We start from the raw sequence: 27,297 nt of genomic DNA, 5'->3' as shown, positions 1-27,297 counted from the left end.
GGCGGCGGGAGTGACTCACGTATACACGACACGGCCAGGACCTGGGTGAGGGGCGCATTAAGGAAGGCTATTGTGGTTGAAAGGCCCGCATGCCTGACTGAGGAATATATAGGGCAGCGCTTCAATTCGAAGGTGTTCTGTAAAATCTGGGGGGAGGGCTCCCTAGGAATCAGAATCACCTGCGGCGGGCCTGTATAATGTCTCCTCGACCCTCCGGCATCCTTAAGGACCTCGGATGGCATGCCGAGTAACTCTACTAACTTCCAACTACTTAAATAGTGGAAATCGGGAGAATGATATGGGAGGTCTGACAGGCCACCACCACCACCCTTGACGGTGTCCCCAGACATGTCCGATAACAAACAAAATGGGTAGGAGCTGCGAGCATGGGATCAATCCCCTGTTGTGACGCCCTGGTGGTGGTATGATGTATAGAGAACTGCACCTAAATCAAAACAATGTTCACGTCGTGACTCACGTATACAGAATGACGACTCGGGTATACAAATTATGGCGGCTATGCTACCTAGTTCCTCTACAATGCCTCTCCAGCATATCTATAACACATCTGCAACCTTTACAACACCACTAGATGCAGTATAATTGCTTCATTCAGTCTATAATAATGCTCTTTCCTTCTATATACTATCTTTTGTCCTGTATTTGGTGGTTGGGGACTTTCAGTAAACTTATACTACATACACGGGTTACCAATGCCGACAAAGAACAACGCCTCAATATGCCTGCAGACAAATGTCTAGGGTCGCCCGTGCCTCCGGGGGTTGGGTCGGGCAAACCATGCTTCACTCATAACGGTAATACTCAATCCAAGTCTGTTGTCTATTCCTGCTTGGATTCCTTGGATTCCTTAGACTCCTTGGTTTCCTTGGGAGACGCATCGGGGGGAGGACTGGCCTTTTTGCCGGACTTCCTGTACTTGTCCTGCTTCTCACTGAGATAGCGCCAGGTCCGGCTGACTCCCGAAGTGACCAACCCCTTGGCTGACTGAATCGTACTCGGCCAGCGGATAGTCTTGGTGATCGAAGCTTGGACCTCTTTCGGGAGGCTCTTGTCATCGGCGATGCGTCGTTCGAAGGGACCGCCCTCTCTCCGGCGCACCACGGCGGCGTCATTGTCATTGCTCTCCTTCATCATTTTGTTGAACTCTGCGCGTGGGATCTGGTAGCGCGTTTGGTACTGGAAGTAGAGCTTCTCGCGGAAAGACTCGGGGAGACGACGGACCATGTTGCCGCGCTTCACGGGGTCCATGTCCTGGGTGAGGCGAACATTCGCGTCCGGGTCATCAATCCAATCGCCCTCCGTACACCGTTTGTCGTTGAATGTGACGTTGGGGAGGTTCTCGATCAGGGGCGCATACAGTCGTCGGAAGTTCGCCATTTGCGACGAAACAATGTTGTTCACCTTGCGAGGGTCTTCCGCCGGCAGTGCCATGCGAAGATCTCCCATGTAGCTGATACCCGCAATCGTGCTGTATAATTGGAACTCGGTGAATTCGGCCGGCAGCAGCAAGAGGGCTACACGGACAGCCGAAAGCAGGTTGATTTGGTTCGCCAGTCGCACACTCGGGTGGTCGCGCAGGATCTTGACCGGTTTTTGCAACCGTCCAGCAAGATACAAGGTGTCCCATTGACTGAGATCCCGGCACAACGTGTCAAGGTTCACCACTCCGTACTTGATGAGTGTACCGTTGACAGTGATGTAGGGGTTAAAGTATACACCGGCGCCAAATCGATCCTGCACCTGGGAGACCATGTAAGAACCCGCCGAGCCCAGCCCGGAGTAATGGTCTCGATGTTGAGTCAGGTTGAGGGAGTGCCAGTGCTGAGAATATGAGACGCCAAAGATGAAATCGATCATCTTCCCTTGACCCGATTGCATGTTTTTGATCGCTGTCGGGGCCGACGGGTGGCATTGGCTCGAACCCGGCGCACTGCCGGTCTGCTGGAAGACACCCGATCCATAGGCGAATGCATACCGAATTGGAGCTCGGAACTGCCAGAGGATTTGACGCAACGCTTCCTTGAACTCTTGGTTGATTATCATATGCTGGTTCACCCCAAAGTCCTTGGAGGGTAGCTCCGAAAAGGCGGAGATCGATAGGTTCGGATTGTCATCCCAGTCGCTCGGTTCCGACCGCTGTGATGAGGTGGAGAATGGTGCTGAAGACGAGGGTAGTAGAAGACCGCGGTCCGTGGCAGCCGACTGCGAGCTTAAGGGGCTATAAAGGGGTGTTCGGTTGGAGTATGAGGTGCCATGGGACGATAATGAGGAGTAGGAGTCAATTGAAAATGTGCGGAGAGAACCCGGGGGTCGCGGGAAAGACGGATTGATCGAGCGCAGGCGCAGGTAGCCCGAGTTGGTATTCAAAAGGAGAGTCTAGCACAATATCCGTTAGTCTCTGCCGGTGATTCCCCTCCTGAGCTCACGGGGGCTAGAGCTTCTCACAGTAGTTTGGCGCATGGTCGCGATTCCACAGAGGGGAGAGAAGGTAGTGCACAGCGAGGGCTGTAAATGTAGGCGAGGTCAAGAAGCATCTGAAAGCGACAGCTTCATATCATGGTTTTAGGTAAGGGGGATAAGATTGGAGCAGAGAGGGGAGACGGTCAGAATGAAACAGGACGGACAACAACAACAATAATCGGAATCGTAATACACAGTCTAACGAGGGCGAGGTCTGACGTACTCTTGCCCTCGGCAGTGTTCTCGGCCTGAGCGATTCGAGCCCGGATGAGGAAAGGGCCCGACTCCGCCACCAGCCAGCGCCAAGCCACACCGGTCACGTGCGGGCGTTCCTCCGCGGCGCGTTCCGAAGACCCAAACAAGGCCCGTAAACAGAGGGCGGCGCATGGCTGCGACCTGCAGCAACCATCTTCACTGCAATTCCCCGATGACGGCCTGACTCGTCGCCCTTTTTCTCACACAAATGCGCTAATCTCTCATTTTCTCACATATGATTCAGCAAATGGAGACGTTTTCTGCCCGTCTGGCCAGTTTTGACCGGGTGCTATACCCGGAGAAACGCAGGTCGTCGTCCGGCGCGCCTGCGAGTCCGGTCGCTTGGCCGCACAGTCGACCATCACCTGCTGAGGTACTCAATTTCCCTCCGGATGCTTAGGACCGTGCTGTATTGACCAGCCTGCTGTTCATCTAGTTGGCGCACGCAGGTTTCTTCTACAATCCCTACGAAACGAACCCGGACAACACAACATGCTTCCTGTGCAACAGAGCGCTAGATGGGTGGGAGGAGGACGACAACCCGATTACAGAACATCTAAAGCACACCAAGGACTGCGGATGGGCTATTATGATGGATATCCAACAGCATAGCTCCAACCCGGCCGAGATTGAAGATCCGACAAGCGAGTGGGTATCACAAGCAAGGCAGGCCACGTTCGGTGATTCATGGCCGCATGACGGGAAGCGAGGCTGGGTGTGTCAGTCCGATAAGGTAAAATGGAGCATTGTTCTACCCCACTCGGGGCCTTTTACATATATATGTTCTAACTCTCTCGGTACGATGCAGATGGTCGAAGGCGGTTGGTACTTCTGTCCGAACGAGGAGAGCAACGACTTGGCTACCTGCCCTTACTGTAAACTATCTTTGGATGGGTGGGAGCCTAAGGATGTTCCATTGTGAGTTTGCGTCGCTCTTTCCCTCTGTGTCATGGCTGACCTGATCAGCGACGAGCATTATCGACGCTCGTCGGATTGTTCCTTCTTCGTCTTTGCCAAACCTGCTGGCAAGAAAGGGAAAGGCACTCGATCGAAGAAACCCCGGGTCTCCAAGGCGTCATCTCGCCTCTCAACCCAGTCGACTGTATCGGAAGCACCGGTACCTGAGCTTGACGATCTGGTAGACCCGAGCACTCTGCCTCAGCCGACCACGAAAGCGAAGTCATCAAAAAAGTCGTCTAAGTCTAAGACCAAGGGAACGAAATCAAAGAAGGAAGATCCCACGGAGACTGTCACTCAAATGGATATTGACACCGATCATGTGCAGCCTGAACCAGCAGCAAAAGCAAAACGGGCCGCGAGGGGAAAGAAAAGGACAAGCGACGAGGTTCACAAGGACGAGGCAGAAATTGCCGATGCAGAGCCGGTCGAAGGCTCAGAACCTCCCGCCAAGAAGCGGGCTACAAAGTCGCGTAACAGTACACTGCAGGATAGTCATCTAGAAGACGCGCCGATAGAGGAGGCTCCTCTCGAGGAGAAACCAAAAAAGAGCCGGGCTACATCCAAGAAGAAAACAAACTCCAAGAGCAGGAAGATCTCCACAGAATCGTCCGTGTCGAAGGCCCCTTCGACGTCTGAGATTCCTCCTCATTCTGAGCTTGAGGCCGCAGTGGAGGCCGACCTGGACCTCGATAAAACTAACGACGATGAGATGATTGAAGCGCCCTTGCCTAAGGCAAAGAAGTCGAAGTCTAAAAAGAAGGCAAAGGCGGCCCCGGAACCACCAAACAATGACACAGAACATAATGCAGAAACCGACCCGCAAATAACTGCGGATCAAGACCTCGAACAGCTTCCAGAACCCGAACCTTCAGCTGAAGAGGAGCAGCAGATCAGACGGACGAACAAACGAAAAAGCGCTAGGGCCTCTGCGCAGGGCACTCAAGAGCCATTGCCTCAAGAATCGCCTCAGACCGTCACGCACTCCGAACCTGAGGTTAAGGCTAATGAAGTGACGGAGGTGCGACGCCACGAGTCGTTCGTCTCTGTGGAGATTCCGGCGCCGATCCCAACGCAGAAAGCCGATGGGGAGCAACCCGATAAGGATTCCAAATGTGTTAAACGAAAGGCTTCGTCCGAAAAGCAAAGGAAGTCAAAACAGGCAGACCGAAAGCCTGACGTTGCGGTTTCTCAGGAGGAGCAAGCTGATACTGAGAACGAGGTCACGGACAGCCCCGAGGAAGAAAAGCCTGAAAGTCCGCAACAAGTTGTGCAGGAAGAGACCCAAGAGCAGACTCCCGATGAACAGTCTGCTCGGCGCAGGTCGTCTAGAGTACCTCCAAAGACGGCAGAACGATACAGCGATATTCCAAAGGAGAAGCAATTTGCGAAGTCTCTGGCAGAAACCCGGAACTCCCATGCCAGTGCCGTGTTGGAAGATGACAACCAATCCGATGAGGAAAGGCCAGAGCCAGATCCTGTGTCCCCTCTTCCCTCACCTTCAAAGAGCACTTCTCTGTCGCCACAGTCTTCCGATGCCGAAAATCAGCCGCCGTCTTTAAAGCCAACTTTGAAACCGTCTGTATCCCGGGCACCAGTTGCATCGCCTTCTAAACAAGCCCGAATCCCACTTGCGACCAGCACACCCTCGCCGTCAAAACGTGGACTGCAGACGAATATAAGCTCCTTGAATACATCTCATCCATGGACTCCCGTTGACATTGACGGTGTTGTTGTGGCCGGGACCAGTGATAAGGAAAACATCGATTTCAACAGCATCTTGAACAGTGCGAAGGGCGAGTTAACTAGCCCGGAGAAGAAGATGAGCGTTGAGGAATGGATCAAGTGGAATGCAAAGAATGGAGAAGAGAAGCTCAAGCGCGAGTGTGAAAGACTGGTCAGCCAGTTCGAGAGGGAGGGTGCTCGAGCCATGCACGTTCTGGAGGGCATTGAATGTATAGATTGAGATTGAGTCAGTCATGCGGGTATTATTCAGGAGTATGCGGTCGGGCAATGGGCATTGGATAGGTCTTGGTTTTCATTTCTTTCTTCAGTGGTACAATTTCTTCGCAACAATCTCACTTGATAACAGTGCGGTCGGTATATGCATATCATTTTTTTCTGACGTGACAATGAAATTGGATTGATAAAGGGACCCTACCCATCGCCGTATGGACGACCTACAGGCACCCTCGCCAATAGAAGTATACGAGCCCCCGCAATTACTGCCTGAGGGGTACAGGTTAAACTGTAGTAGGAAGTCTCTGGTCAGGCAATTAGATGAGTAAGTAATTTTCTTGTTAGGCTTTGTATAGCTGCCCTGCGAGCGAGCCCGTGTCCCTCGCAGCAGCACCTTACTGTAGGCATCGCAGGCATCGCAGGCATCGCAGGCACAGCAAATGCAGTGGCAGAGACGGCCGCGAAGATCAGGCAGGTGGTGTGGAGTTTATCGACGGTGTAGAGGGTATGATTATTGATTAAAGTGATCTAATCTGTCGGTAAGGTGATCATAATGGAGTACTATTAAAATGATCAAAATGCGCGCGTTTGAGGACATCATTTTACTGGTAAAATAAAACTGAAGATTGATAATGCCGAAGGCAACACTGAAATCAACACTACCTCAAGGCAAAAACTAGATAAAGGCTATTAATACATGGTCTGACCTGTCAAGGGTGCGCAAGCTGGCTGTATTGCCGGCACTTTCGTTCCTACTTAGGCGGGCGGCGAGGGTGCCCGTAGGAACTTAATGAAACGGGCGATGTGTAGGGCCCCTTTATCAATTTCCATGAAATTTTACAATCGCTTGACTAGTAGAAGTAATCCGGTCAGACATCAATCCGAAGCACCAAACGCCATGGGTATACTGCAGCTTTACTCCGTAGCCATATGAACCATCCATCGAAACCCTTGTCCCCATCATGCGATGATTCCAAGCCGGCCCTCCCAACTCTCATCCTCCTGCTTGATGCCATCGCCGCCACCCCTGCGTCGCTTCTCATTCCTCTTTCTCCGTTTTTCCTCTCTTTCCTTGGCATCCTGCTCTTCTCTCTCCTTCAATCTCTCACCCAAGTCTAGCTGCCAAGCCCGTCGCTCCTCCTCCGCTTGCACTCGTTTCCGATGAGCCAGCATCCGTAGTCGCTGGCGCACATCTTCCACATTAGCTCGAGTGACCTCCCCACTTTGACCAGTCGCGATCAAATGCTGCTTGCTGTTCAAATGCTCCACGAGCTGCAAGTTGTCCTTGAACGTCAAATCACAGTCCGAGCAGTAGAAACCCGCGCCCTTGCCCCTCTTTCCAACCGCGTTTCCCGACGTCACGATTGTCGTCTTTCCCACCATCGAAGCGACATCTAGCCGCGAAGAGCGCGACGTGGTGGCCTCGAGCGCGCTGTAGTCCACCGGCGCATGCCATTTTTTGCCCAGTAGTTTGGCTTCATATCGGGCCTTGGATTCCTCCTTGCGCTTAGCCTCTTCGTCCGCCGCCTTTTTGGCGTATTCTTCTCGGTCCCATTGTTTGCGGAAGGCTGTGTCAGAGGAGGGGGCTCCGTAGGCGGAATCTTTATTGCTCATGGTGGATGTCAATGAGGATGTTGGTGTACTCTGATTCGTTAGAGTGGGGGAGGGATCGGACGGTAAATTTCGGGGTACGGATCAGATTAAAGCTGTTGTCTGAGCGATATGAGCGGATCGCAGCGATAGAAGTGTTGGCAAGCTGGATGGTTGATGGTTGATGTTTGAAGCCGAAGCCGAAGCTGGAGGCGAAAAGCAGGGTCCGTCCGCGAAATGGCAGGCGGTGACAAAGGCGGGGCTGATCTGTGGGCATCTCCGGCTCGGCTCCGACGGAAGCGCCGCTTATCTGGATCACATCAACAACCATCGGCTTCATCTTCATCTCTTGGCAGCTGTTCATAGATTGTGTCTTCTTGTGTTTATAGCATCTTTCTGAGGAGATAGGCCTCATAGCTGAGATGCTTTGCTAATTTTTGGATATTATCTATGGACTAGCCAATCTGACTCCAGCGCAGACAGCCTTCTGGCAGCACTGATCTGGTCTAGATCGGCTCACGCCTCTAAGCCTCACAGTCTGAAACATCCATTCTGCCGCCTAGTCTCGTGTTAGTCACGCTGCCTGATCAAGTCTCTCTATTTTTGGCGCCTAGGCAGCGATTAAGGTTACATAGCGCAGTGCTGGCTTCACTGGAAATACTTCAACACTTTCATTCAACTTACCACTGAGTGTAGTCAGGCAACACAACCCACCCCAACCCTTGCAGTGGCCATCCCTTTGATGGATACTTCTTGCTCCGGATAGATTGTTGCTCGTTTCTTCTGCCATACTCTGCTTTCCCTGCGACTCTGCTACTCTGCTACTCTGCTACTTTCTCCCAGCAGGTAACACAATGGCGTCACCTTCGCCCGAAGAGGCCTCGGAAACACCTCCCCACCAGCACCCGCACAAGTTTATGGATCTTCCCACCGAGTTACACCTGCACATAGCGTCGTTCCTCCCTTACCCCGATGCTCTGGCTATGAAACACACCTGTCGCCACTTCTATGGCCTTGTCTACACCGGAGTGCATCTGAAAGTTGACTGGTTTGTGGCACGCTTCGAGCGGAAGCTGGAATGTCCAATGGAGAAGTGCTCGTTCCGCACCGACGAGGCGTTCTGCAACAAGAGAATTCGCGATATCATGGAGCGCAGGAGACGCCATCTTGAGTGCTCCCAGTCTTCGGGTGGCTGTCTGGTCATTGAAGGCTCGACGTGCCAGAAAGATCACGTTCCGATCTGGTTAAAGAAACGGGGTCGTCTGGAGAAGCTTCGCTCTTTTGGCTATGAAGGTCTGTCTTTTCAAGATTTGTTTCTTTCTAAAAGGAGAGGGAAGGATGTTCGAGCCTGTGGACTGACTTATCGCAGTTTTTATCTACGGGTTAATCTTTCTCGTCGTCAACGTGCTCTGGAAAGTGGTTGCAAGGTGAGCTGCCCTGTGCTTCTCTGCTCTTTACTGTCTAGATGACTGACTTGACCAGACTGCTTCACCGTGAGTCTGTGACAATCTGACGATTTGACGAATACACAATCTGCATTGCTGTCGATATCATCATTCATATTTCTGCTGCTTATTTTGGTACTCGCTTTGGATATGACCGGCTTCGTCCTTAGCGGCGCACATACTTTGGACTCTTACTTGACAACCGAACGTCGATGTATTAGTGGCAGCTGGCTGCTACCTGTACAGGTCGATGCGTCGAGCTTCTGTCATCTTCAAACCGTATCCGCTGGTTATGGCCGGACGGTTTACTTATTGGTTTAATTTCTAATCTTTCGGGTGGTGTGACGATATGTACACTCTGGCTCCTATGACTCGTCAATGTGATACTTAATTGATGGCTTATTTTCTGAACCATACTCAAATACTACTCATTCGCTCCATCTGACTACATCTGACCATCAAAGTAGTATGCTTACGACGTAGGGGCTAGAACCAAAATTGAGTCAAATTCAATCAAATGGCAAAACGCTTCATATCTTGAATTAGAACACACAGTTCCTTCTGGTCAACAGCAACACGCAAATGGCAAATTAAAAGACAAGGACTAGATCAAAATCAGGAGCCCGAGAAAGGTAAAGAGTCATTTTTGACTTCAGTCCCCAGTACATCAGACTTCAACACACAACACACTTTTCCTTGGGAACCACCTCCTTCGCTCGCTCCCCAGCAAAACAGTCACATTCGCCGGAGCAATGCAATTTCTTATCCGGACAGAGCAACGGAATGTCAACTTCCTCCCATGCCTCTTCAACCGGACTTGCCTTTGTTTCTTGCAGATCCTCGATCTCTGTCCGCGTCTGCGTCTGAGACATCATCTCCCCCTCGAACTCGTCCTGAATCTCACTCTGCGCATCAACCCACTCCTCCGTCCTCACCTCTCTCTCCCAGGTAACCCACACCTTAGTCTTCCCCTTCAACCCCATCACTTTCCTCCCCTCAAACATCTTCTCGGCCTTCACCATCACCAACAACTCCTCGCGCAGCTTCTTGATTCGTCCCAGCACTTCCTCTTGCTCCTTGTCCTTCTCGAACAGCAAAAGTTCAACTTCGTCCCCTGCCTTTTCCACACACTGCCGTAGTTCCCGTCGGCGTTTTTCGAGTTCCATTTCCATTTTAGCGCGAGCCTTTCCAGCGAGTTCTCTTTTAGCCTGTCTCACTCTGGCCTGCACCAGTTCGGCATGTGCCATTTGGGCCTGCACCAGTTCGGCGTGTAATATTGCGGCTTTGACTCTCTCCGAGTGTGCCATTTGCGCGGTCAGCACCGCTTCAGCGAGTGCTTGGGCTCTTCTTTCTAGAAGGGTCTTGTAATGGGTGCGGTTGAGGTTTTGGGGACTCGGGTTTGTCTCCTCGTTCGATTCTTCGTTCTCTTTATTTGTGGATGCGTGAATGGTGGTTTGGCTTGGAAGAGTGGAAGGGGGAGTAGGAGCATTACCACGACTGTGATGAGCGTGAGTATTTCCATTTTGGTTCCGCGCTCGCGTGGTGCTCGGCGGGTTGCTGGTCGTAGGCGTGGGCGTGGGGGTTTCGCCTTGCAGTCCGAGGTTGTCGTCGATATGATTGACGGCGGCTTGGAGGAGGTACTCCATTTCTGTGTGTTGGGGTGGGCTGACTGGTTTGGGTTGGGTTTGAAGTGTGGTTAATGATGGTGGTGGGTGGTGGGTAGTAGGTAATAGGTGGTAGGTCAAGAGCGATGTGCTTTTATTTGATGTTGGAATGGGTTTTGATGGTTTTGGTAGCGTGAACCCGGACGTGAGCCTGAGAGCCCAGGAAAGATAGATCGATGATGGATCGATGGGCTTGAACTGGTGGTGGGAGTAGGTGGATGAGGCAGAGGGTGGGAGAGAGGTGACTCGGATTCTCTACCCTAGATATTTGTAAATGTGACGAAGATATTACCTCGAGTATAAGGCGAATAGAGATACTGACTTCCAAATTAGGTAATTTCTTGCGCTTTTTACATAGGTATGAAGTGGCAGTTTGAGTCATGGTCGTGGTCACGGTGATGCTTTACCATGGTACGTACCCCTTCTGTATGTCTGTCCGTTTGTCTGTCTGCCCGTCTGTTTACCGATCCGAATGCCTTTCCTTCCTATGACGTCTTCTTCAAGGAGCAATACCTAAGAAACATGTAAACCTTCAACTCTAAAACTTCACCCGATTAATCTCCTCCGCGTGATCTTTCTCAAACGGATACTTCGACCCCAGCGCCCGAATAAGCTCCTCATGCTGCTTGCTCCTCGGCTTGATATCCAGATCAACGCGGCCGACATGGCTAATCACCCCGGGCAGAAAGTCCGGCTGGATGTCGACTTCCTTGCCGTCCTTGATCGGCTTGCTGATCTGCAGTGCGGCCAGGGACTGCACGATGCTTAGGTAGACGTTTGCGTCGGCGAGGGTTCGACCAGCGCAGACACGACGGCCAAAGCCGAATGAGAGGAAGTGAGGGTCACGCTCTGGGGTGTGGGTATCTGATTCGAGGAAGCGTTCGGGCTTGAAGGTCATCGGGTCGGAGTAGATGGTTGGGTCGTGGGTGAAGGCCCTGGGGTGATGTTAGCTAGGGGGGTCATGTTTGTAGTGCCGGGGCTGGAGAGGGCTCACCAGAGGTTAGCCAGAACCTGAGCTCCCTTGGGAATGAAATATCCCTCGAACATGTCATCCTCTTTCGCATTATGGGCGACGCCCATGGGGATCACGGTATGCCATCTGAAGGCTTCTTTGACCATCGCGTTGATGTATGGTAGGTTCTCGCGGTCGGCGTATCCAGGGATTCGACCCGTGCCTATTACTCGGTCGATCTCTTCGTGTGCTTTGCGCTGTACTTCGGGGAAGACGGCCATTGCAATGAACACGGAGTATGTGGTGGCGATCGTCTGCGGGGCGTGTTATCTGTTAAGGGCTGTCTTCCACCATTGTCCTAGAGGGGCTAGCACTTACTGTATCGGATGCTGCGCCGTAGATCGCCAACGCAGTCCACTTGAACAAATCGTCCTTGTCTGACCCTGGCTCTGGGAAGCCTTCTTTTTCAACGAGCCCCGACACAAATGATGGCTCATGTGTGCCATTTGCCATCTGTTGCTTGACGAACGCGTATGGCCGTTCGCTCCAGTTGCGATTGTCTTCTCGGAAGGCTTTCGCCACGCGTGGGAAACTGATGCCTGGGATCCAGGTTGGGGTGTGTTTCACTATTCCCTGCGTCAGTGCTGTTTGTCATGGGTGAGCAGTTGGCTCTTACAGAAGGGGATGAAGTCCACGATCCAGGCTCCCGGCATGAGGGATGCAGCAAATTGTTGCATGCATCGACTCACAAGCTCTACTAATGGGTCCTTCCCACGTGGCGCAACGTTGTACCCATATGTCATCTTCAGTATCATAGCTCCAGCCTGCCTAAAAGATGGTCAGCCACCACCGCCGAAACAGGTCATTTTCGGCGACCTACTTCCGTATATGATCTTGCACATCCTCCGGCGTATCCAGCACCCGAAGCAAGAAGCGAGCCGCCTCAGCCTCCTGGGTACTATTGTACATCGCCACAGAATTATTCGATCCGAACTGTTTCTGAAAAAGTTTCCGCTGGGCCCGAAGACGTGGGTCGCTATATTGTAACGTGGTCACGATTTGATGGAACCCGGCCCTAGGCAGCTGTCAGCGACGGAGGAGGACTCAGACGATGGTTGCGGCCATACAGTTGGGAGAAGTGACCCGTGGGACGCTCGGAGTAATTTGCAGACCGTTTTTCCAGCAGCTCAACTGCAATCTGAGCATCATTTACAATAATGAGGGTCTCCCCAAAAACGTTTACTGAGCTGATGGGGCCTGGGCTTGGTCAGTCTGGGTCAGTGAGCTTCTGACGGGTCGTTCCAGTCACGGACCATAGGTATCCCTATATTTGTACCAATGCAGCCAGTCTCGCCCTGTTTGCGACGGCAGGTCCCACAGATTCCCAATGATCGGCTTGGCTTTCGGGCCTGGGGGCAGCGGCGCCGGAAATTGTTTACGAGTGAGGAAAGTCTTTATGAGGTATAGGCCGACAAGAGCGACAACAACTTGCAGGAGAACGAACATGACGGCAGGTTTCCGTCGCTGCACTTGTCATGGGTGGTGGATATCTAGCAAGTCACTGGGGGGGGCTTGGGTTCTTCATAAATACGAGGGTAGACCCCGACTCCCCGATTCCAATCCCTGTCCAGATGGTGTGAAGGCTGGATATCGTGCGGGGTCGTGCTCTGCAAGTCGTAATCCTCCGACGGTGGCAGAGCTGAACATTGTGCGAGTGTGTTGCAGAAGGGCCCATGATGAGCGGGGTATGCATTGGTGGGCGCAGTTGGCAGTGGCGATTTGGGTGTTGGGAGGGGTCGACGAACCATTTCAGTGCCGTGTTGATGCTTTAGCGGCATCCTCGTGCGGTTCGTCGCTGCACGAGGGGGTTGGTTGGCAACGATCGAGATAGTTTCCGTTCAAGCTGGCTGCGTATGAAGGGGGGTCATTTGTCAAAGATGCATGTCTCTCATCCACGGTACTAATGACATCTGGGCGCTAGAGGTGGAGACCAGACTGGTGGGGATAAGATCTCCGGTGCTGGGGTATGAATATGCCAGTGAATGATGTATCTGCAATGATCAGCCGGGGATGCAACGGCCATCTTCCGGTGAGAAAACCATGCAAGGCATAGATTGCTTCGTGGTGAGGCTATGTTGGGTTGTTGTGTCTCATGGGATACCCGGGTGGGGACGCATGGAATAGTGATGGGAAGGACAAAAAAGACAAGAAAAATAAAAGCAAAAAATGACCTACGCAGGATTCGAACCTGCAATCTCTTGATCCGTAGTCAAGCGCCTTACCATTGGGCCAGCAGGCCAGTTGTTGAGAAATACCACGCAAATTTGCAATATTAACCCAGTGTACGTTGGCCCCACTACTGGAATCTTCGAGCGCTGGAGAGGTTAAATTGCTGTGGTGTTTACCACATAAAAGTGATTTAAAAAAGTTATGGATCTTGCTCATAGACAGGATGATGGCATTATTAACCTGTTTATCATATCAGGGGTTCGTGTTTTGTGTGATTTCAGTAATTGTCGCACCATGTTCATCATCAGTGAGAAAAATGTATATATCTGAGGAGATCATCTCCCCTCCGCATCCAGCATTGCAGTCATTGCCGGCAACGGAATGTTCATCTGTCCGCCCATCTCTCGCTCAACTGTCAGAGACACCTCCATGCTTGCGATATCAAATTTCGGATATGCATACGAGAAGCGTGCGTTGTCAGGTACCTCGGAGCACCTCGTTATGGACTGCCGCCGCTGTCCCGCACTGACATCCAACGCCGCAGCGGCAACCCCGTCGTAGCCCAAACCAACCTCTGCAGCCACGGATTCCTCGAGGGCAATGACCTTCTCTGCAGCAATCGCCCACATATAACTATTGATGGCACCCTCCTGACGGGACGCCGACCGTAGAATATCTACTGCCCTGCGACGGATCAGTGGATCCCGACAGAGAGTGGCGGTATTATAGAGAGGCGCTATGATCCCCATGTCGAGAGAAAAGTTTGGCTTGAATTTCACCTGCCCCAAGGGGGTTGATGGAGCAGAGCCACTTTCACCCGACAGTTCAACGACAGAGGCAGCCAGAGATGTAATTTCTTGGAATATCGAATTGTATCGGTCCCAGCGGTTCGAGTCCGTCATGCCTGATGCATGTTGCTCCAAGAGCATAGCCTGTTCGCATCGATGGATCTGTAGGATCTTCAGACCTATGCGTTCCTTGGTGGTCAAGGACGGACCACGGTCCCGTTCAAATCGATCTAACGCCCCAGACCACTCCCCGAAAAGGGACATGCAGCGTTGGCCAAAGTCGTATAGATCCGATGCTTGGGATGCAGTGGCGGTGCTAATCATTTTGTTGTATTCACCCCTCATCACATAATTAAAGTATTCATACACATCGCGCGCCTCGGTAAGAGAGGAAAACGATTGTGGAACTTGAGTAGGGAATGCTCCCATCGACTGGATTACGTCCATGGAGCGGTCGTCTACATCTGCACGAGTCTGTGTTTGATATCAGTGTCTGTCAGCCAGATTTTAGACAAGCTGTGATTATAACATACCAACGTCCAAGCTTGGATATGAAGTCGGATAAAGATCTTTCGCAAGTTCTCTATCTCAAGACTCGATGCCGTAGAAGGGTTGAGGAAGGGATGACGATAAGTGCCGGTGTCTGGGTCATAGTAAACCCCCTCGAGAATTTTGATGCCGCTTCGGATATGGTTGAGGGCCGCAACATAATGGCTCGACAAAATCTAAAACGAAGCTAGTGAATTGAGATCACGAATAATTAACAAGAACACAGATATCCTGACCTCAAAACAAATGAATAAGATGCACGATATCAGACAGACATCTACCGTCAGAGTCCCTGAAGTATCATTGGCAGACTGAACGGACGAATCAAACGATGATCGGTCCATTGGTCCCAGAAGTGCTCTGATAGCCATTAGATACTCCTTCAAAGCGAAGGTATCATGCACACTGTGTTTGAAAGATAGGACGGGCATGCGTTCAAATGTCTCATGCTTCGCGCCCAATGCGACGATTGCATGCCAAACGGGCTTCTCATGCTGGCTGACCTGCAGCACCAGGCGACTCCAGAACTCCGAGCCACAGTAGCCCGCCAGTGAAGGCACGGTTCTCTCATAGAAGAACTGGAATGATCGGATTTCACGTTCACTTCCTGTAATTCCAGGACTGGCCCTTGATATAGGGAGCCGATAATGGCTACTGGGAACGAGAGAAATGCGATTTTCGTAGCCATCGCATTTACGGCCAGTGGAAGAGCATTTTAGGCAGTTCGGCTTGGTTTCATCGCATTTGATGCGTCTTACTATGGCACATGAGTCATCTAGGAAAAGCCCTCCAAGTAATGCTTCCAGGGTACTTACTTCTAGGGAGAAGATTAGCCTAGCTCCCGAGAACGCCGTGTTCAAGATAACCTTCTTACCTGCAAGTCAGACAGCCGGTCTTCGACCTTGGACTATACGCTTTGGATATTCTTGGCATTGCAATCCATCGTCTAGAGGATGGTGCCTTTGAAACACGAAGATAGACCGAAACCCGATGCCTTGGAGAAGGAGCTCTTCGACATGGACGATGAGTCGATACCAAGCAACCCAAAGAAAGCCGAATGATAAGTCGCAGCCCCAGGCAGCCAGGCAAGCTGACAGCTGCTCCGCGCTAGCTCCCCTAGGACTAGTTCCATCCAGTGCCGCCGGCATCGGCGGGTCTTTCCGCGCGGCGGTAAAAATGGCGTTCGCACGCAAAATTGCTGTGGCCCTCCCCTCGCTTCCCGGATCTCGCTTGTGACTAGCGCGGTCGGCCGCAGGTATAAAAGGCGGCTTCCCCCCCAACAGTTTAGGAAATTAAGCGACTCTACGTGAGTTTCCCTCCCCCCTACCTTGGGAATCATCCCCGGGTATTTTGAGAGAAGAAGAAACACCTGCTAACAATTTTGCCAACAGTTCAAAGAATCACTTTAGAGTAGACGTCCCACCTCTGAGCTCTTCTAAAGAGCCACAGAATCTCCACCCTTGCTGATGACTGCTATGTCCTCGGTGCCCTAAAGTGAAGCCGTTTTACTTCCGACTCGACCTTGCATGTACGCGCTGTGTTACGATCTGTCTCTGATAGACTTGTTTCCAGTGCCCGTGCGATGGTCCAGGGAGTGGTGATGATCTTTACCTTGTTGTGATGTCTTGACTTCGGTCGGTCTGACTTGGTGGGCGTCGAGGAGGTCTGAAAGGTCCCCCATCCTCTTTGAACACTTTTATGCTGGTGTTGGAGGATTGGAATTGGAATTGCTCAACCGAATGAAATTAATGAATTTACCCCTTGAAACCTATCATCTTGCGTAAAACTAAAAATCATCGTAGACATTTTGGTTGAAATGTTACCATACTTGGCTATTCCACTCGGTAGGGGGAAACTCGCGTTGCGCCCACTAGAAAAACGATGTCAATCCCGTTCTTGGTGTGGATGCACCACATGCTAGAATGATGACTGTTAGTTGACCAGGGACTAGGGTTTAGAAAGAGACTATTTGTGGGGTGAAATCTTGAGGTCTGCTTTTTTGTGGCATAACTTGTTTTCCTGGGCGGATGTCAAGGTGTATCTAAGCCGTGTGACTGGCGCTATCTGAATCAGAGACTCGGAATTCCGAAAACAATCGGGACTCCGGACTACGACACCTATGATGGCCGAGGCCTGTGATGCGCTTTTCCATAGCATCACACCGCCAAAAGATACTTTCTTCTTTTCTTGACCACTGAATATAGAATATCCTTGCGCCTTTCAGCAAATGCGGCGATGACCAAAATAACTGGAGCAGGGGAAGAGCATACGATATCTACATTGGGGAGGACAGAGGAATTCAAGGCAGTCTCACGGTTAATGAACAGTAGCCCATTTCTTGCGATATGGACAAGACTGGATGCTTAACATGATTGAATACTAAAATCAAAGATATGAAGATTCCATGCACCACACGCTATTCAGTTCATCCCGTAGCCTTTTTGGTCGACAATGAGCCCCAGATCATCCTATCGCATATGCGGGGAGCAAGAGTTCTCGAAAGAGGGTATAAAAGCAATGAATGTTGATGTGGGTTCTGCCCACTGCTTCCATCTCACTGGCATGTGCTTTGGAAGGTTGGATACGAAGAGAAGACGCGTGGGGCATTCGCCTGGTATTATCATTGGATACATCATATCGTGACAGCTCATTTAGATTCCGGGTTTCCTTTGCCCTCAGGGGTATTTCCGCTGGCATTCCCTGCATTACTCCCTCCGCCGCCTCCCTTGGAGCCGCCCTTGCTCTTGGACCCTCGCCCACCGCGTGGCCCTCGAGATGAGTTGGCTCCAGAGCTGCCTTCGCCGGATTTGCCGCCGCGGGTACTGTTTCCACCACCCCCGGCAGACGGTTGAGCCTCACCGCGGCCTTTGCCACGGCCCTTCTCTCCTCCGGGGTTGGCCTTCCGCTCCAGGACGACAACCTGACTCTGGGCAACCGAGACGGGACTGGCAGCGATGGCTTTCTGCAGTGCATCGGGCTCTGCAAAGTCGACGTAACCGAATCCTTTCTTCTTGTCAATCTCAACCTTGACGATCTTCCCGAATGGTGCAAAAGCCGCTTCGAGCAGAGGTTCGGTGACGCCCTGCGACGGATTTGCGTGTTTGAGGAATGCCTGAGTGGCGGTAGCTGTCGGTCCGGCCGATGCTTGCTTACCCTTCGCAGGCTTTGCAGGTTTAGGTGTAGTACTGACAGGCGGCGTGTTTGCTTCCGATGGATCGTTGGACTGTTGCGCGCTACCGCCCTTGCCCTTACCTTGCGAGCCTCCTCCCCTTGACGGTCTGGTGGGCGTGTCCTTCTTGCCCGTCTCCGGAGTGGTGGTGCCGCTTTGATCGTTCTTCGACGCATCTCCCTCCGCGGGAGCGCTTTTGCCTTTCCGACGACCGCCAGATGGGGCGAGACCGAGGTCGCGTTGCAGAATCTTGGCCGCGGCAGCGACGTTTCCGCGTTCTCGCTTTCGCTCCGACGCTGGCTGTGGCGCATCCTTGGGAGAGTTCTGCGCGGGAGACGATTTTGCTGCTTGCTTGGCAGCGACACTGGCGGCCTGCTTGCTCGCTGCTTTCACGGCTTCCTTACTAGCCTTGTCCGACCTGGATTTCTTCTCTGGCTTCTCCGTCGCAGATGGCTGGTTTGCGTCCTTATCAGGGCGTTGTAGGAGCTTCTTTGCCTGCACCTTGTCGGCCTTGGAATCCTTATCCGACTTGTGTTTGGATGACTTGCTGGACTCTTTGGCTTTGTTGGCCTTCTTTTCCCTAATGTACTGCACCAGAGGGGTGACGGTCACCGTACCCTTCTTCTCTTCATCTGCAGCGGAGTCGACGAGGGTTGGTTTGGTGATAGGTTGCGTAAGGCTCTCGAGGAAGGCAATAAACTCGGGGTCCTGATCAATGGTTCCCTGGCGGGCATCCTTGCGCGAGCGGCTTCCGGGGATCTTGGCGTAAGGCGAGAATTCCAGCGATGGGGGGCCTAGTAGCACGGGGTCATTGGAGGTATTGCGGGCGTCCAAGAACGACGCTTGACGGACCGTGTTCGAGAGCGGGATGGTATGATCGTTGGACAGGACATGGATGTAGGCGCGCGAAGGTCGGGAGGGCTTGGCTGGACTGTATCGGACAGTCGTTAGCTGATAGACATCCAGGTAGATGGCAGTGAGGAGTACTCTTTGGAGACCTTGCCCGGCTTGTACTGGAACCAATCGACCTTTCCACCCCCGGTCTTCCATTCCGGGCCCAGTGCCGTCTCAAACTCCGCTTGAGTCAATCCGGGCGGGAGACGCCTCACGACGAGTTTCAAGCGTGGGGCTGCTGGCTTCGGCGCCTTCCTGGGTGTCGCAGACGAATTCTTCTGCGTTGCAGCCACTGGGATTTGGAGAACCCCTCCGGTTGACTTGCCCGCGGGGATCGGCGTCATGATGCTTGATGGGACCTGCGCCCCGACCAGGTTTGGAGGAGTTGCTGAGGATAGAGGAGGGGTAGGGGGGGCGATAGTCCACTGGGGTATGACAATGAAGGGCCACTGGCCAGAGGAACGACACTCCTGCGCTGAAATGAGTCGGGGAGTCAGTTGGTGCAGTGACAGTGATGCAGATCAAGAGGGAGGATTGACCGGCGGGAGGGTCCACGTGACCGCGGCGGGCCAGCGGTGATGGCAGAACTCCTGGCGACACCCAACATCGACCTGCGGGGAAGATCAAGCACGGGCGCGCCCTCCGCGATCTTCACGCCTCTCCTTCCCAACCTCGTTCGCTCCTTACCCTTGGTGACGCATATCTGTCTCCCCACCTCTTCCCACCACTCGATATCACCTTGCTTTCACACCCCACAATTCGTTTCGTGCAACCTCATCATGGTGGACAGTAAGGTCCCCCAGCCGGGACCAGCCAAATTGAAGCGCAATGCAGGCCCGGACCAGTGGCTGGAGGCCGCCAAGGACTGCAAGTATCTCTCGGAGTCCCATATGAAGCAGCTTTGCGAGATGGTCAAGGAGTTCATGATGGAAGGTAGGCTCATGGCGAAGATCTGCGCCGATTGCCGTGCAGGAGGCTGACGGGGCGCATTCCTTAGAATCCAACATCCAGCCCGTCTCCACGCCCGTGACTGTCTGCGGAGATATCCACGGCCAGTTCTACGATCTGCTGGAGCTGTTCCGGGTCTCTGGCGGGATGCCCGATGAACCAGACGCAGAGCCGCCAAAGACGTCACCGTCCGTGATCACTTCCGAGGATATCGAGCCCCCGTCCACCATCACCGACCCGAAACTGCGGAAGAAGCTGAGGAACTCCGGAAACTCGGAAGACTTTGATGAGAGCAGCAGTCAGAGGGGTCGGTCTGCGAGCTCAGGATCAAAGGAACTGGAACTGAACCGGAACTTCGTCTTCCTCGGGGACTATGTTGATAGAGGGTATTTTAGTCTGGAGACGTTGACGCTGCTGCTGTGCCTCAAGGCGAAGTAGGTGATCCCTGCACCTTTTTTTTCGGGGTACTAATATCATGTTGCAGATATCCTGACCGAGTCACGTTGGTGCGTGGTAACCACGAGTCCCGCCAGATTACCCAGGTCTACGGTTTCTACGAGGAGTGCTTCCAGAAGTACGGCAACGCGTCTGTATGGAAGGCTTGCTGCCAAGTGTTCGACTTTATGACCCTGGGAGCCATTATCGACGGCAGGGTACTGTGCGTGCATGGTGGACTGAGTCCGGAAATCAGAACCTTGGATCAAGTCCGTGTGGTCGCCAGGGCCCAGGAGATTCCGCACGAAGGTGCTTTCTGTGACCTGGTTTGGTCCGATCCGGACGACGTGGAGACATGGGCTGTGAGTCCCAGAGGAGCCGGTAAGTCGAGCCTCATTATGGGATGAATGTTACTGACGTCCACAGGCTGGTTGTTCGGAGATAAAGTCGCCGACGAATTCTGCCATGTCAACGACCTGACCCTCATCGCCCGAGCACATCAACTGGTGAACGAGGGCTACAAGTACCACTTCACCAACCAGAACGTGGTCACGGTGTGGAGTGCTCCCAACTACTGCTATCGCTGCGGGAACCTGGCCTCCGTGTGCGAGATCGGGGAGGACCTCAAGCCGAGCTTCAAGCTGTTCAGCGCCGTTGGTGACGACCAGCGACACGTTCCGACATCGCGGCCGGGCCGCAGTGAGTACTTTCTGTAAGATATCGCATCATTGTGCTATTTTTTTCTCGTCCGCTTGTGTGGCAAGACATGAGGCGTTACTGCACCGGCGCTGGCGTTGGGAGTGATAAGATGGCGCCTATGCTCGTGGGTGAGACAGGTTATGAGCATCATATATTACGATCTGGGACAGTTAATGAGGTGTGGTTATACATGGTACAGTTTGGTCGGGGGGTTGGTAGTTTATTGTCGCATTATGATGAATTGGATGATTGTTATGATACACTCCTAGATATGCTCTTTACACTCTTTGTGTTCTCTATAATCCAGGGTAAGATAGCAGGTCCAGATGACCATCTCTCCATCTCGAGGCCAATATAGCTGGGAATAAGTAGCTTCTCACAAAGTTGGCTGCTTCAGTCATTCACAACTCTGACGGCAGTTGTTCGCGTGCGATCTGTTCCTGCTTCGGTTAACAACCGGTCGGTCGTTTTCACCTACCCAACAAACCAGCATCACCACCCACCTACAGCATGCCAGCAAGGCCACACCAGCCCCAGATCGCAGAGAAACACCAGTCGCGCCGTTTCTAGCCAGCAACAGCACATCCTCGTCACAACAGATCGAAATGCCGACCAGCAACCGACCCCGGGATCGATCCCGACGCACCCCCGGAACGCATCCCGGGCGGCCTTGAAGTATACCTAGTCGCATCACCATCCTCATCAAACTCACAACCACCCTTTCATCTCTTCCCTTCTATTCTTTCCAACCATAGCATCACCCATCCCATATCACCTCACAAAACAACATACCATACCATGGACCCCCGCAAAACCGACATCCTAATCTGCGGCTCCGGCTCCGCGGGCCTCTGCGCCGCAACCTGGCTCGCCCGGCACGGCATCCGGAGTACGATCCTCGAGCGTCGCGCCGGACCCATGACCATGGGCCAGGCGGATGGGGTGCAGTGTCGTACAGTCGAGATCTTTGAGAGTTTTGGTCTCGCGGAGGAGGTTTTGAGGGAGGCGTATCATGTTACAGAGGTGGTGTTTTGGGCGGATGGGGGAGTGGGTTCTTCTGGATGTGGTGATAGCGGGACTGGTGGTGGTGTTGGTGCTGGTGGTGCTGTTGCTGATGGGAACAGTGCTCGCGGTGGGCGCATACAACGCACAGGCAGAACGGCAGATGTGCAGCCTGGACTGTCGCACCAGCCGCATGTTATATTGAATCAGGCGCGGATTAATATGTTGCTCATCGAGGCGATGGGGCGGTTTGGGGGGCAGGGGATTGAGTACGGGGTTACTGTGACGGATATGCGGGTCGATGTGGAGGGTGGTGGGGAACATCCAGTGAAGGTTGTTGCGGAAAGGAATGGAAGGGAGGAGACATTTGAGGCGAAGTATTTGTTGGTATGTTATTTCTCTCTCTCTTTTATTTCAGGTGATGGGATATGGCTGACGTTGTAGGCGTGCGATGGTGCGCATAGTACTGTGCGGAAAGCGTTGGGGTATACCATGATCGGGGACAGCAGTGACGCAGTCTGGGGAGTGATGGATATGGTTCCGCGGACGGACTTTCCTGATATCAGGAAGAAGACGACAATTCGGTCACAGGCTGGCAATATGCTGATCATTCCTCGTGAGGGGGACAACTACACTTTGACGCGGTTCTACATTGAACTTCCGGCTGGGACGAGAGCGAAGGATGTCAGATTAGAAGATCTGCAGGACGCGGCGAGGAGAATCCTCAGTCAGTATAAGGTCGAGTTTGTTGAGACGGTCTGGTGGTCTGCCTATGCGATTGGTCAGCGGCATGCAGACTTCTTCCATAAGGATTATCGGGTTTTCCTCGCGGGAGACGCATGTCATACGCATTCGCCCAAAGCGGGTCAGGGCATGAATGTCAGTTTGCAGGATGGGTACAATATTGGCTGGAAACTGGCGGCTGTGCTGAGGGGGCTGGCGCATCCTTCTTTGTTGGAGACTTATGTGCTTGAACGGCAGAAGGTGGCTATTGATCTGATCAACTTTGATCGATATTTTGCGAAGCTATTCTCATCGAAGGGAGATGCTTCGGCGCGGGAGTTCCAGGAGGGTTTTATCAAAGCTGGGAAGTATACCGCTGGTCTGACGGCTAAGTATGATGAGTCTCTGATCACCTCTGAAACGGGGGCGTCGAGGGAACTTTCTACGAATACTGTGGTGGGGATGAGGCTGCCGAGTGCTCAGGTTGTGCGATTCTGTGACTCGAAGCCTGTGCAGTTGTCTACGGCGCTCAAGTCCGATGGTCGATGGAGGATTATGGCATTTGTGGGAGATATCGGTGTTTCTGAGAATTGGACCAGGATGGCAGCTGTAAGTTTGATGCAATGTTGATTGAGATATACTAACGGAGAATAGCTTGGGGATTACCTGGGCTCGAACGACAGCCCCCTCCAAACATTCCGTCTCAAAGACGGCGACGCAGACAGCCTGGTCGAGCCAATCCTAGTGGGCTATGGCAGACGACACGATGTCGAATTCGAACGAATTCCTAAAGTCTTTTACCCAATTACCGGCAAGAATCAGATTCGAGGTGATTGTATTGTCTTTGTGGTGATCTTTCTTATCTAACAATGACAGACCTTCACAAGATCTTCTTTGACGACGAAAGTTACAACAAAGGCCACGGGCACGTCTACGACCACCTCGGGATCAGTCCCGACAAAGGCGCTATTATCATTGTTCGACCGGATCAATGTGAGCCTCTGTCCTGTTGTCAAAGTATATGCGCTAATAGTTCTAGATGTATCCGCTGTTTTCAGTCTGGATGACTATAGACGAATCGGCGAGTTCTTTGAGGGTTTTATGATCCCGCAGGAGAAGACCGGTTCTCTGCCAGAAGATAAACTATGATAGAGCATTCTTGTCACACTATGCAAGGAACGAACATGTATATAGGGATTCCCTCAGCTAGATAGAAGCAAATATGACGACGTCATCATCTGGCTGTATTATAGAGACGATAGAATGAAGTCACGACGGACTGACTCTTACACTACTTACTACTCTTGATTGGCCTTCCCCTGTGACACCAGAATCCCCCCACTCTCGGTAGAGCATTCTCGGGAAGATATCACACGATATCACAGCAAAAATAGAAACAAAAAAGAGATGGTCCCAGAGGGGGTCGAACCCTCGACTTTAACGTTATTAGCGTTACGCTCTAACCAACTGAGCTATGGGACCCAATTTACATAATGAGGTCAGACTGACCACGTCATTATTCCGTACACTATTATAGGCTGCAATAAGAACTGTGTTAGTATGATCCATGGATGATGAGGACAGCACGGCCATATTGACTGTGTATGATCGGCATATTTCTGTCTACTGGATATTATGTCGATTATTAAATGAATGGCTCGGTCTATTCCTTGTCTCAGAGGTGCTGAAGAATGTGGGAAATGGATGTTATGCTTTTTTGTTAGTAGTATGTATATTTTTGTGTTTTTCCCGAGTAGAGGCGTCTATAGTGACAACGACAACACCACGCAATTATATCACCATGAAGCTTAGTACCACATACCCACTGAACAGGCACTATAGGTAAGCTACATGTACCATGTTGTAAGAGCCACGCGACGGCACTAAATCTGTTGGGCTACACTACTGAAACAGTGGTGGGACGGAACCTCGTAGGTTGCAGGGAGTGCATCAGACCTAGGTCATACAACTTCCTTCGATGGCTAGTACTAGATTGAAGCCATCGCTACTGCCTAACTGGCTTGGTCTAACAGTGGGAAGGAACACTTCTTCCTAAATACTCTACTTCGTATTTTTGACTCAATCACGCACCATAAAACCTTAGGTACGTCCCGAAGTCCAATAACACCATCATTATCGCCTGCGTCAGTCTTAGGACATTCACCGGATGTTTTCATCTTATGAGCTAATTATCGTGTCATTTTTCTGTCATGAGACTCGACTGGAGTCATTTATAACTACTTCACCACCAACCCCCCCCCCCCGGGGGACAGCTTATTCTTTCATTCACACCTAAGAAACGGAACTCGCTCTTTCAACACCACTCAAAGAACATCGTTTCGAACCGGCAACATGTCGTTGCAAAATCTACCACCCGAAACTGTCCTCGAAGTAATTCAAAACCTTCGAAACCCCGACATGAGCTCCCTAGCTCTAGTCAACCGCAACTGTTACGTCCTCGCCACGGATCGCCTCTATAAAAGAGATGCTCGAGAAAACTACGGATCTGCCCTCATACATGGTATCATAAATGGTAACATGTCAACAATAAAGAGATCCCTGGACGCTGGAGCCGACATTCAATACATTTTTGAATATGGGGTCCCCGAGTGCCCCCCCGCCGTGTGCGGTGCCGCAGCCGCGGGCAACCCGGAAATCTTCAATGACCTCATACAGGCCGGTGCGCCTCTCAACTACCGCATGGATGGTTTGAGCCCATTGCAGATTGCCGCCGGAAGAGGGCATATTAAGATTGTCAAAATCCTGCTGCACTTGGGCGTCGAGCTGCAAACGACCGAGGAAAATTCGCCCATTGGCATCGCCTGCGCTAAGGGGCATAACTCAGTTGTTGAAGCCCTCCTCGCAGATCCCCGCATCAAGAGCAGTCGTGCGGAGACCTGGGGGCTTGGGCCGTTGGAAACGGCAGTGAAGAATGGCCACGTTCAGATCGTGGAGACTCTTCTTGCCCATGGCGTGAAGATACGCCCTCCCAGCCCGTTGATGCATATCGCGGTAGTTTATGGGGGTCTATCGATGTTGGAGTTCCTGCTCAAGAGACAAGAGATTGACATTAATGTTCTCTTCAGCAGGAGAACGGCACTGCATCGTGCCGTGGAGCAAGGTCAGGATGGAATGGTTGAGATCCTGGTCCGGGACCCCAGGATAGACTTGGACTTGACGGGCTGTGGACACACGCCTCTAATCGAAGCGGAAAGCAGAAATGACCGGAGGATCTGTGCCATACTGATAGATGCAGGCGCAAACCCGAAGGCCGTGGACCAGCCGTGGGGATCCTGGTGATCGAACGGACTGATTGTTGGTACAGGGGGTGTTTGGATATATTTTTTTTATTTCTTCTTTATTCTCGGAGCTGAGGCGTTAGTTTTGTTTGACTATAGACATGTCAGTTGTAATTGGGGTTTTTTGAGACCGAATGCAGAAGATTGCGTTGTCGCCATTTGATGCCTGGTCTGAAACCTCCCAAAAGGAGTATATGTAGCAACAGAATACAGTCCACAGTACTCAGTCTACCACTCATCTATAAAACATCAACCATCCCAACACAGAAGAGAAATGTAGAAAGCAAAGCAACTCACCACAACAACCCCTCACGCACCCCCCACACTCTTCCAAACCTCGAACGCCCTGAGCAGATTTCCCCCCTGCTCCCCAATAAACCGCAACCCCTCCTTGCCATTCCCATCCTCATTCCCATCCCCACTCCCCCTCCTCTTAGCCCTCTCAACCCCTCCCTAACCTCCTCCTCCTCAACCCACCGAAACGCTCTATGCTCCTCCTCCGCAACCCTTACCTTCCCCTCCCACCCCTCACTCCCACCACTCCCACCACTCCCACCAACCTCTCCATCCCCGCCCCCACAATCCCCGCCAGTAAACCCAGAAGACCCAGCCCCAGAAGCAAACGGCGACCCAACATCCACCAAAAAAGTCCACTTCATCACCCTCTTCCCGCCCTTCCTCCACCCATCCACACACACCAAATCCACAAACCGCACGACCGCCAGTCCCGTCTCCTCGAAGACTTCGCGCGCTACGCCCGCAAGAAGCGTCTCGTCGATGCTGGGCTCGCAGCCCCCGCCCGGGCCTTCCCAGAAGTAGGGGTAGGAGTCTGAGGCGGCGCGTTGGAGGAGGAGGGTTTTGGGGATTGCTGTGGAGGGGGAGGGGGAGGGGGAGATGGGAGGTGAGGTTGGGGTTGGATTGGGGCTGAAGATGAAGGCGCCGACGACGAGGGTGTCGACTGGGTGGTGGGTGGTGAATGTTGAGAGGGGTTGGGCGTAGTGGTCGAGGTGGGGGGCGATGGTGTAGGAGGTAGAGGGGTTTATTGTTCTTGTTGTTGTTGTTGGTGGTGGTGGTGGTTGGGCTGGAGCTGTGGGTGTGATCATTTTGGAGGTGAAAGTGGAGGTGTAGGATGGATGAAAGAGATAATTGACAGTTGGGGTTTATGTGCAGGCAGGGCTTGTATGAAGAGAAAGTAGTTCTATGAAGGTGCAGTGTTTGGGTTTATAAAGTGGGATGATAGATGAGATAAAGTTTGAAAC

General features: G+C 52.3%; 12 protein-coding genes and 2 non-coding genes across 14 annotated transcripts; 5 read left to right on the top strand and 9 right to left on the bottom strand.

Annotated features, from left to right (window-relative positions):
* Positions 1–624: 624 nt before the first annotated feature.
* On the bottom strand, positions 625–2,704 carry BO70DRAFT_346248 (phosphatidate cytidylyltransferase). Its single transcript, XM_025541538.1, has 2 exons — positions 2,467–2,704; positions 625–2,397 (listed from the first exon to the last, which is right to left on the bottom strand). Exons 1-2 carry the CDS (start codon positions 2,479–2,481, stop codon positions 841–843), a joined length of 1,572 nt encoding a protein of 523 aa, XP_025394604.1. The 5' UTR covers positions 2,482–2,704; the 3' UTR covers positions 625–840.
* A 181-nt stretch (positions 2,705–2,885) lies between these two features.
* BO70DRAFT_324562 (uncharacterized protein) lies at positions 2,886–5,841 on the top strand. Its single transcript, XM_025540620.1, has 4 exons — positions 2,886–3,109; positions 3,173–3,469; positions 3,545–3,654; positions 3,703–5,841. Exons 1-4 carry the CDS (start codon positions 2,972–2,974, stop codon positions 5,657–5,659), a joined length of 2,502 nt encoding a protein of 833 aa, XP_025394603.1. The 5' UTR covers positions 2,886–2,971; the 3' UTR covers positions 5,660–5,841.
* A 462-nt stretch (positions 5,842–6,303) lies between these two features.
* Positions 6,304–7,618, bottom strand: BO70DRAFT_366659 (U4/U6-U5 snRNP complex subunit SNU23). The gene has a single exon (XM_025544389.1). It carries the CDS (start codon positions 7,264–7,266, stop codon positions 6,613–6,615), a length of 654 nt encoding a protein of 217 aa, XP_025394602.1. The 5' UTR covers positions 7,267–7,618; the 3' UTR covers positions 6,304–6,612.
* Positions 7,619–8,159: 541 nt separating this feature from the next.
* On the top strand, positions 8,160–8,673 carry BO70DRAFT_302098 (uncharacterized protein; the record flags this gene model as incomplete). Its single annotated transcript, XM_025539733.1, has 2 exons — positions 8,160–8,535; positions 8,612–8,673. The coding sequence occupies 2 exons, from the start codon at positions 8,160–8,162 to the stop codon at positions 8,671–8,673; spliced, it is 438 nt and encodes a 145-aa protein (XP_025394601.1).
* A 688-nt stretch (positions 8,674–9,361) lies between these two features.
* On the bottom strand, positions 9,362–10,333 carry BO70DRAFT_433299 (uncharacterized protein; the record flags this gene model as incomplete). Its single annotated transcript, XM_025548399.1, has 1 exon — positions 9,362–10,333. The coding sequence occupies one exon, from the start codon at positions 10,331–10,333 to the stop codon at positions 9,362–9,364; it is 972 nt and encodes a 323-aa protein (XP_025394600.1).
* A 222-nt stretch (positions 10,334–10,555) lies between these two features.
* On the bottom strand, positions 10,556–13,116 carry BO70DRAFT_346235 (cytochrome P450). Its single transcript, XM_025541537.1, has 8 exons — positions 12,617–13,116; positions 12,431–12,560; positions 12,184–12,378; positions 11,980–12,131; positions 11,682–11,929; positions 11,346–11,617; positions 10,674–11,286; positions 10,556–10,611 (listed from the first exon to the last, which is right to left on the bottom strand). Exons 1-7 carry the CDS (start codon positions 12,807–12,809, stop codon positions 10,890–10,892), a joined length of 1,587 nt encoding a protein of 528 aa, XP_025394599.1. The 5' UTR covers positions 12,810–13,116; the 3' UTR covers positions 10,556–10,611; positions 10,674–10,889.
* Positions 13,117–13,530: 414 nt separating this feature from the next.
* Positions 13,531–13,602, bottom strand: BO70DRAFT_t298. The gene has a single exon. It is a non-coding gene; the product is annotated as a tRNA-Arg (tRNA).
* A 159-nt stretch (positions 13,603–13,761) lies between these two features.
* On the bottom strand, positions 13,762–15,850 carry BO70DRAFT_346232 (Zn(II)2Cys6 transcription factor). Its single transcript, XM_025541536.1, has 4 exons — positions 15,744–15,850; positions 15,106–15,622; positions 14,854–15,045; positions 13,762–14,794 (listed from the first exon to the last, which is right to left on the bottom strand). Exons 1-4 carry the CDS (start codon positions 15,800–15,802, stop codon positions 13,868–13,870), a joined length of 1,695 nt encoding a protein of 564 aa, XP_025394598.1. The 5' UTR covers positions 15,803–15,850; the 3' UTR covers positions 13,762–13,867.
* A 1,425-nt stretch (positions 15,851–17,275) lies between these two features.
* Positions 17,276–19,417, bottom strand: BO70DRAFT_390781 (putative nonsense-mediated mRNA decay protein Upf3). The gene is made up of 2 exons (XM_025546187.1): positions 19,026–19,417; positions 17,276–18,969 (listed from the first exon to the last, which is right to left on the bottom strand). The coding sequence occupies exons 1-2, from the start codon at positions 19,274–19,276 to the stop codon at positions 17,517–17,519; spliced, it is 1,704 nt and encodes a 567-aa protein (XP_025394597.1). The 5' UTR covers positions 19,277–19,417; the 3' UTR covers positions 17,276–17,516.
* A 142-nt stretch (positions 19,418–19,559) lies between these two features.
* Positions 19,560–21,273, top strand: sitA (TOR signaling pathway phosphatase SitA). Its single transcript, XM_025541535.1, has 4 exons — positions 19,560–19,865; positions 19,930–20,314; positions 20,365–20,696; positions 20,742–21,273. Exons 1-4 carry the CDS (start codon positions 19,712–19,714, stop codon positions 21,029–21,031), a joined length of 1,161 nt encoding a protein of 386 aa, XP_025394596.1. The 5' UTR covers positions 19,560–19,711; the 3' UTR covers positions 21,032–21,273.
* Positions 21,274–21,812: 539 nt separating this feature from the next.
* BO70DRAFT_302064 (putative phenol 2-monooxygenase) lies at positions 21,813–23,888 on the top strand (the record flags this gene model as incomplete). The annotated part of the gene is made up of 5 exons (XM_025539732.1): positions 21,813–22,403; positions 22,461–23,348; positions 23,394–23,568; positions 23,616–23,732; positions 23,779–23,888. 5 exons carry the CDS (start codon positions 21,813–21,815, stop codon positions 23,886–23,888), a joined length of 1,881 nt encoding a protein of 626 aa, XP_025394595.1.
* A 259-nt stretch (positions 23,889–24,147) lies between these two features.
* Positions 24,148–24,221, bottom strand: BO70DRAFT_t297. The gene has a single exon. It is a non-coding gene; the product is annotated as a tRNA-Ile (tRNA).
* An 870-nt stretch (positions 24,222–25,091) lies between these two features.
* Positions 25,092–25,913, top strand: BO70DRAFT_255643 (ankyrin repeat domain-containing F-box protein; the record flags this gene model as incomplete). The annotated part of the gene is made up of 2 exons (XM_025538846.1): positions 25,092–25,340; positions 25,572–25,913. Coding segments are annotated over 2 exons (591 nt in total), but the record flags the coding sequence as incomplete, so codon positions are not given.
* Positions 25,914–26,273: 360 nt separating this feature from the next.
* On the bottom strand, positions 26,274–27,231 carry BO70DRAFT_419600 (NUDIX hydrolase; the record flags this gene model as incomplete). Its single annotated transcript, XM_025547484.1, has 2 exons — positions 26,516–27,231; positions 26,274–26,277 (listed from the first exon to the last, which is right to left on the bottom strand). The coding sequence occupies exons 1-2, from the start codon at positions 27,139–27,141 to the stop codon at positions 26,274–26,276; spliced, it is 630 nt and encodes a 209-aa protein (XP_025394593.1). The 5' UTR covers positions 27,142–27,231.
* Positions 27,232–27,297: the final 66 nt, after the last annotated feature.

The sequence above is a fragment of the Aspergillus heteromorphus genome (assembly GCF_003184545.1).
Source record: "Aspergillus heteromorphus CBS 117.55 chromosome Unknown BO70scaffold_49, whole genome shotgun sequence".
Classification (NCBI taxonomy): domain Eukaryota; kingdom Fungi; phylum Ascomycota; class Eurotiomycetes; order Eurotiales; family Aspergillaceae; genus Aspergillus; species Aspergillus heteromorphus.
This window is presented reverse-complemented; position numbering and strand designations above follow the sequence as displayed.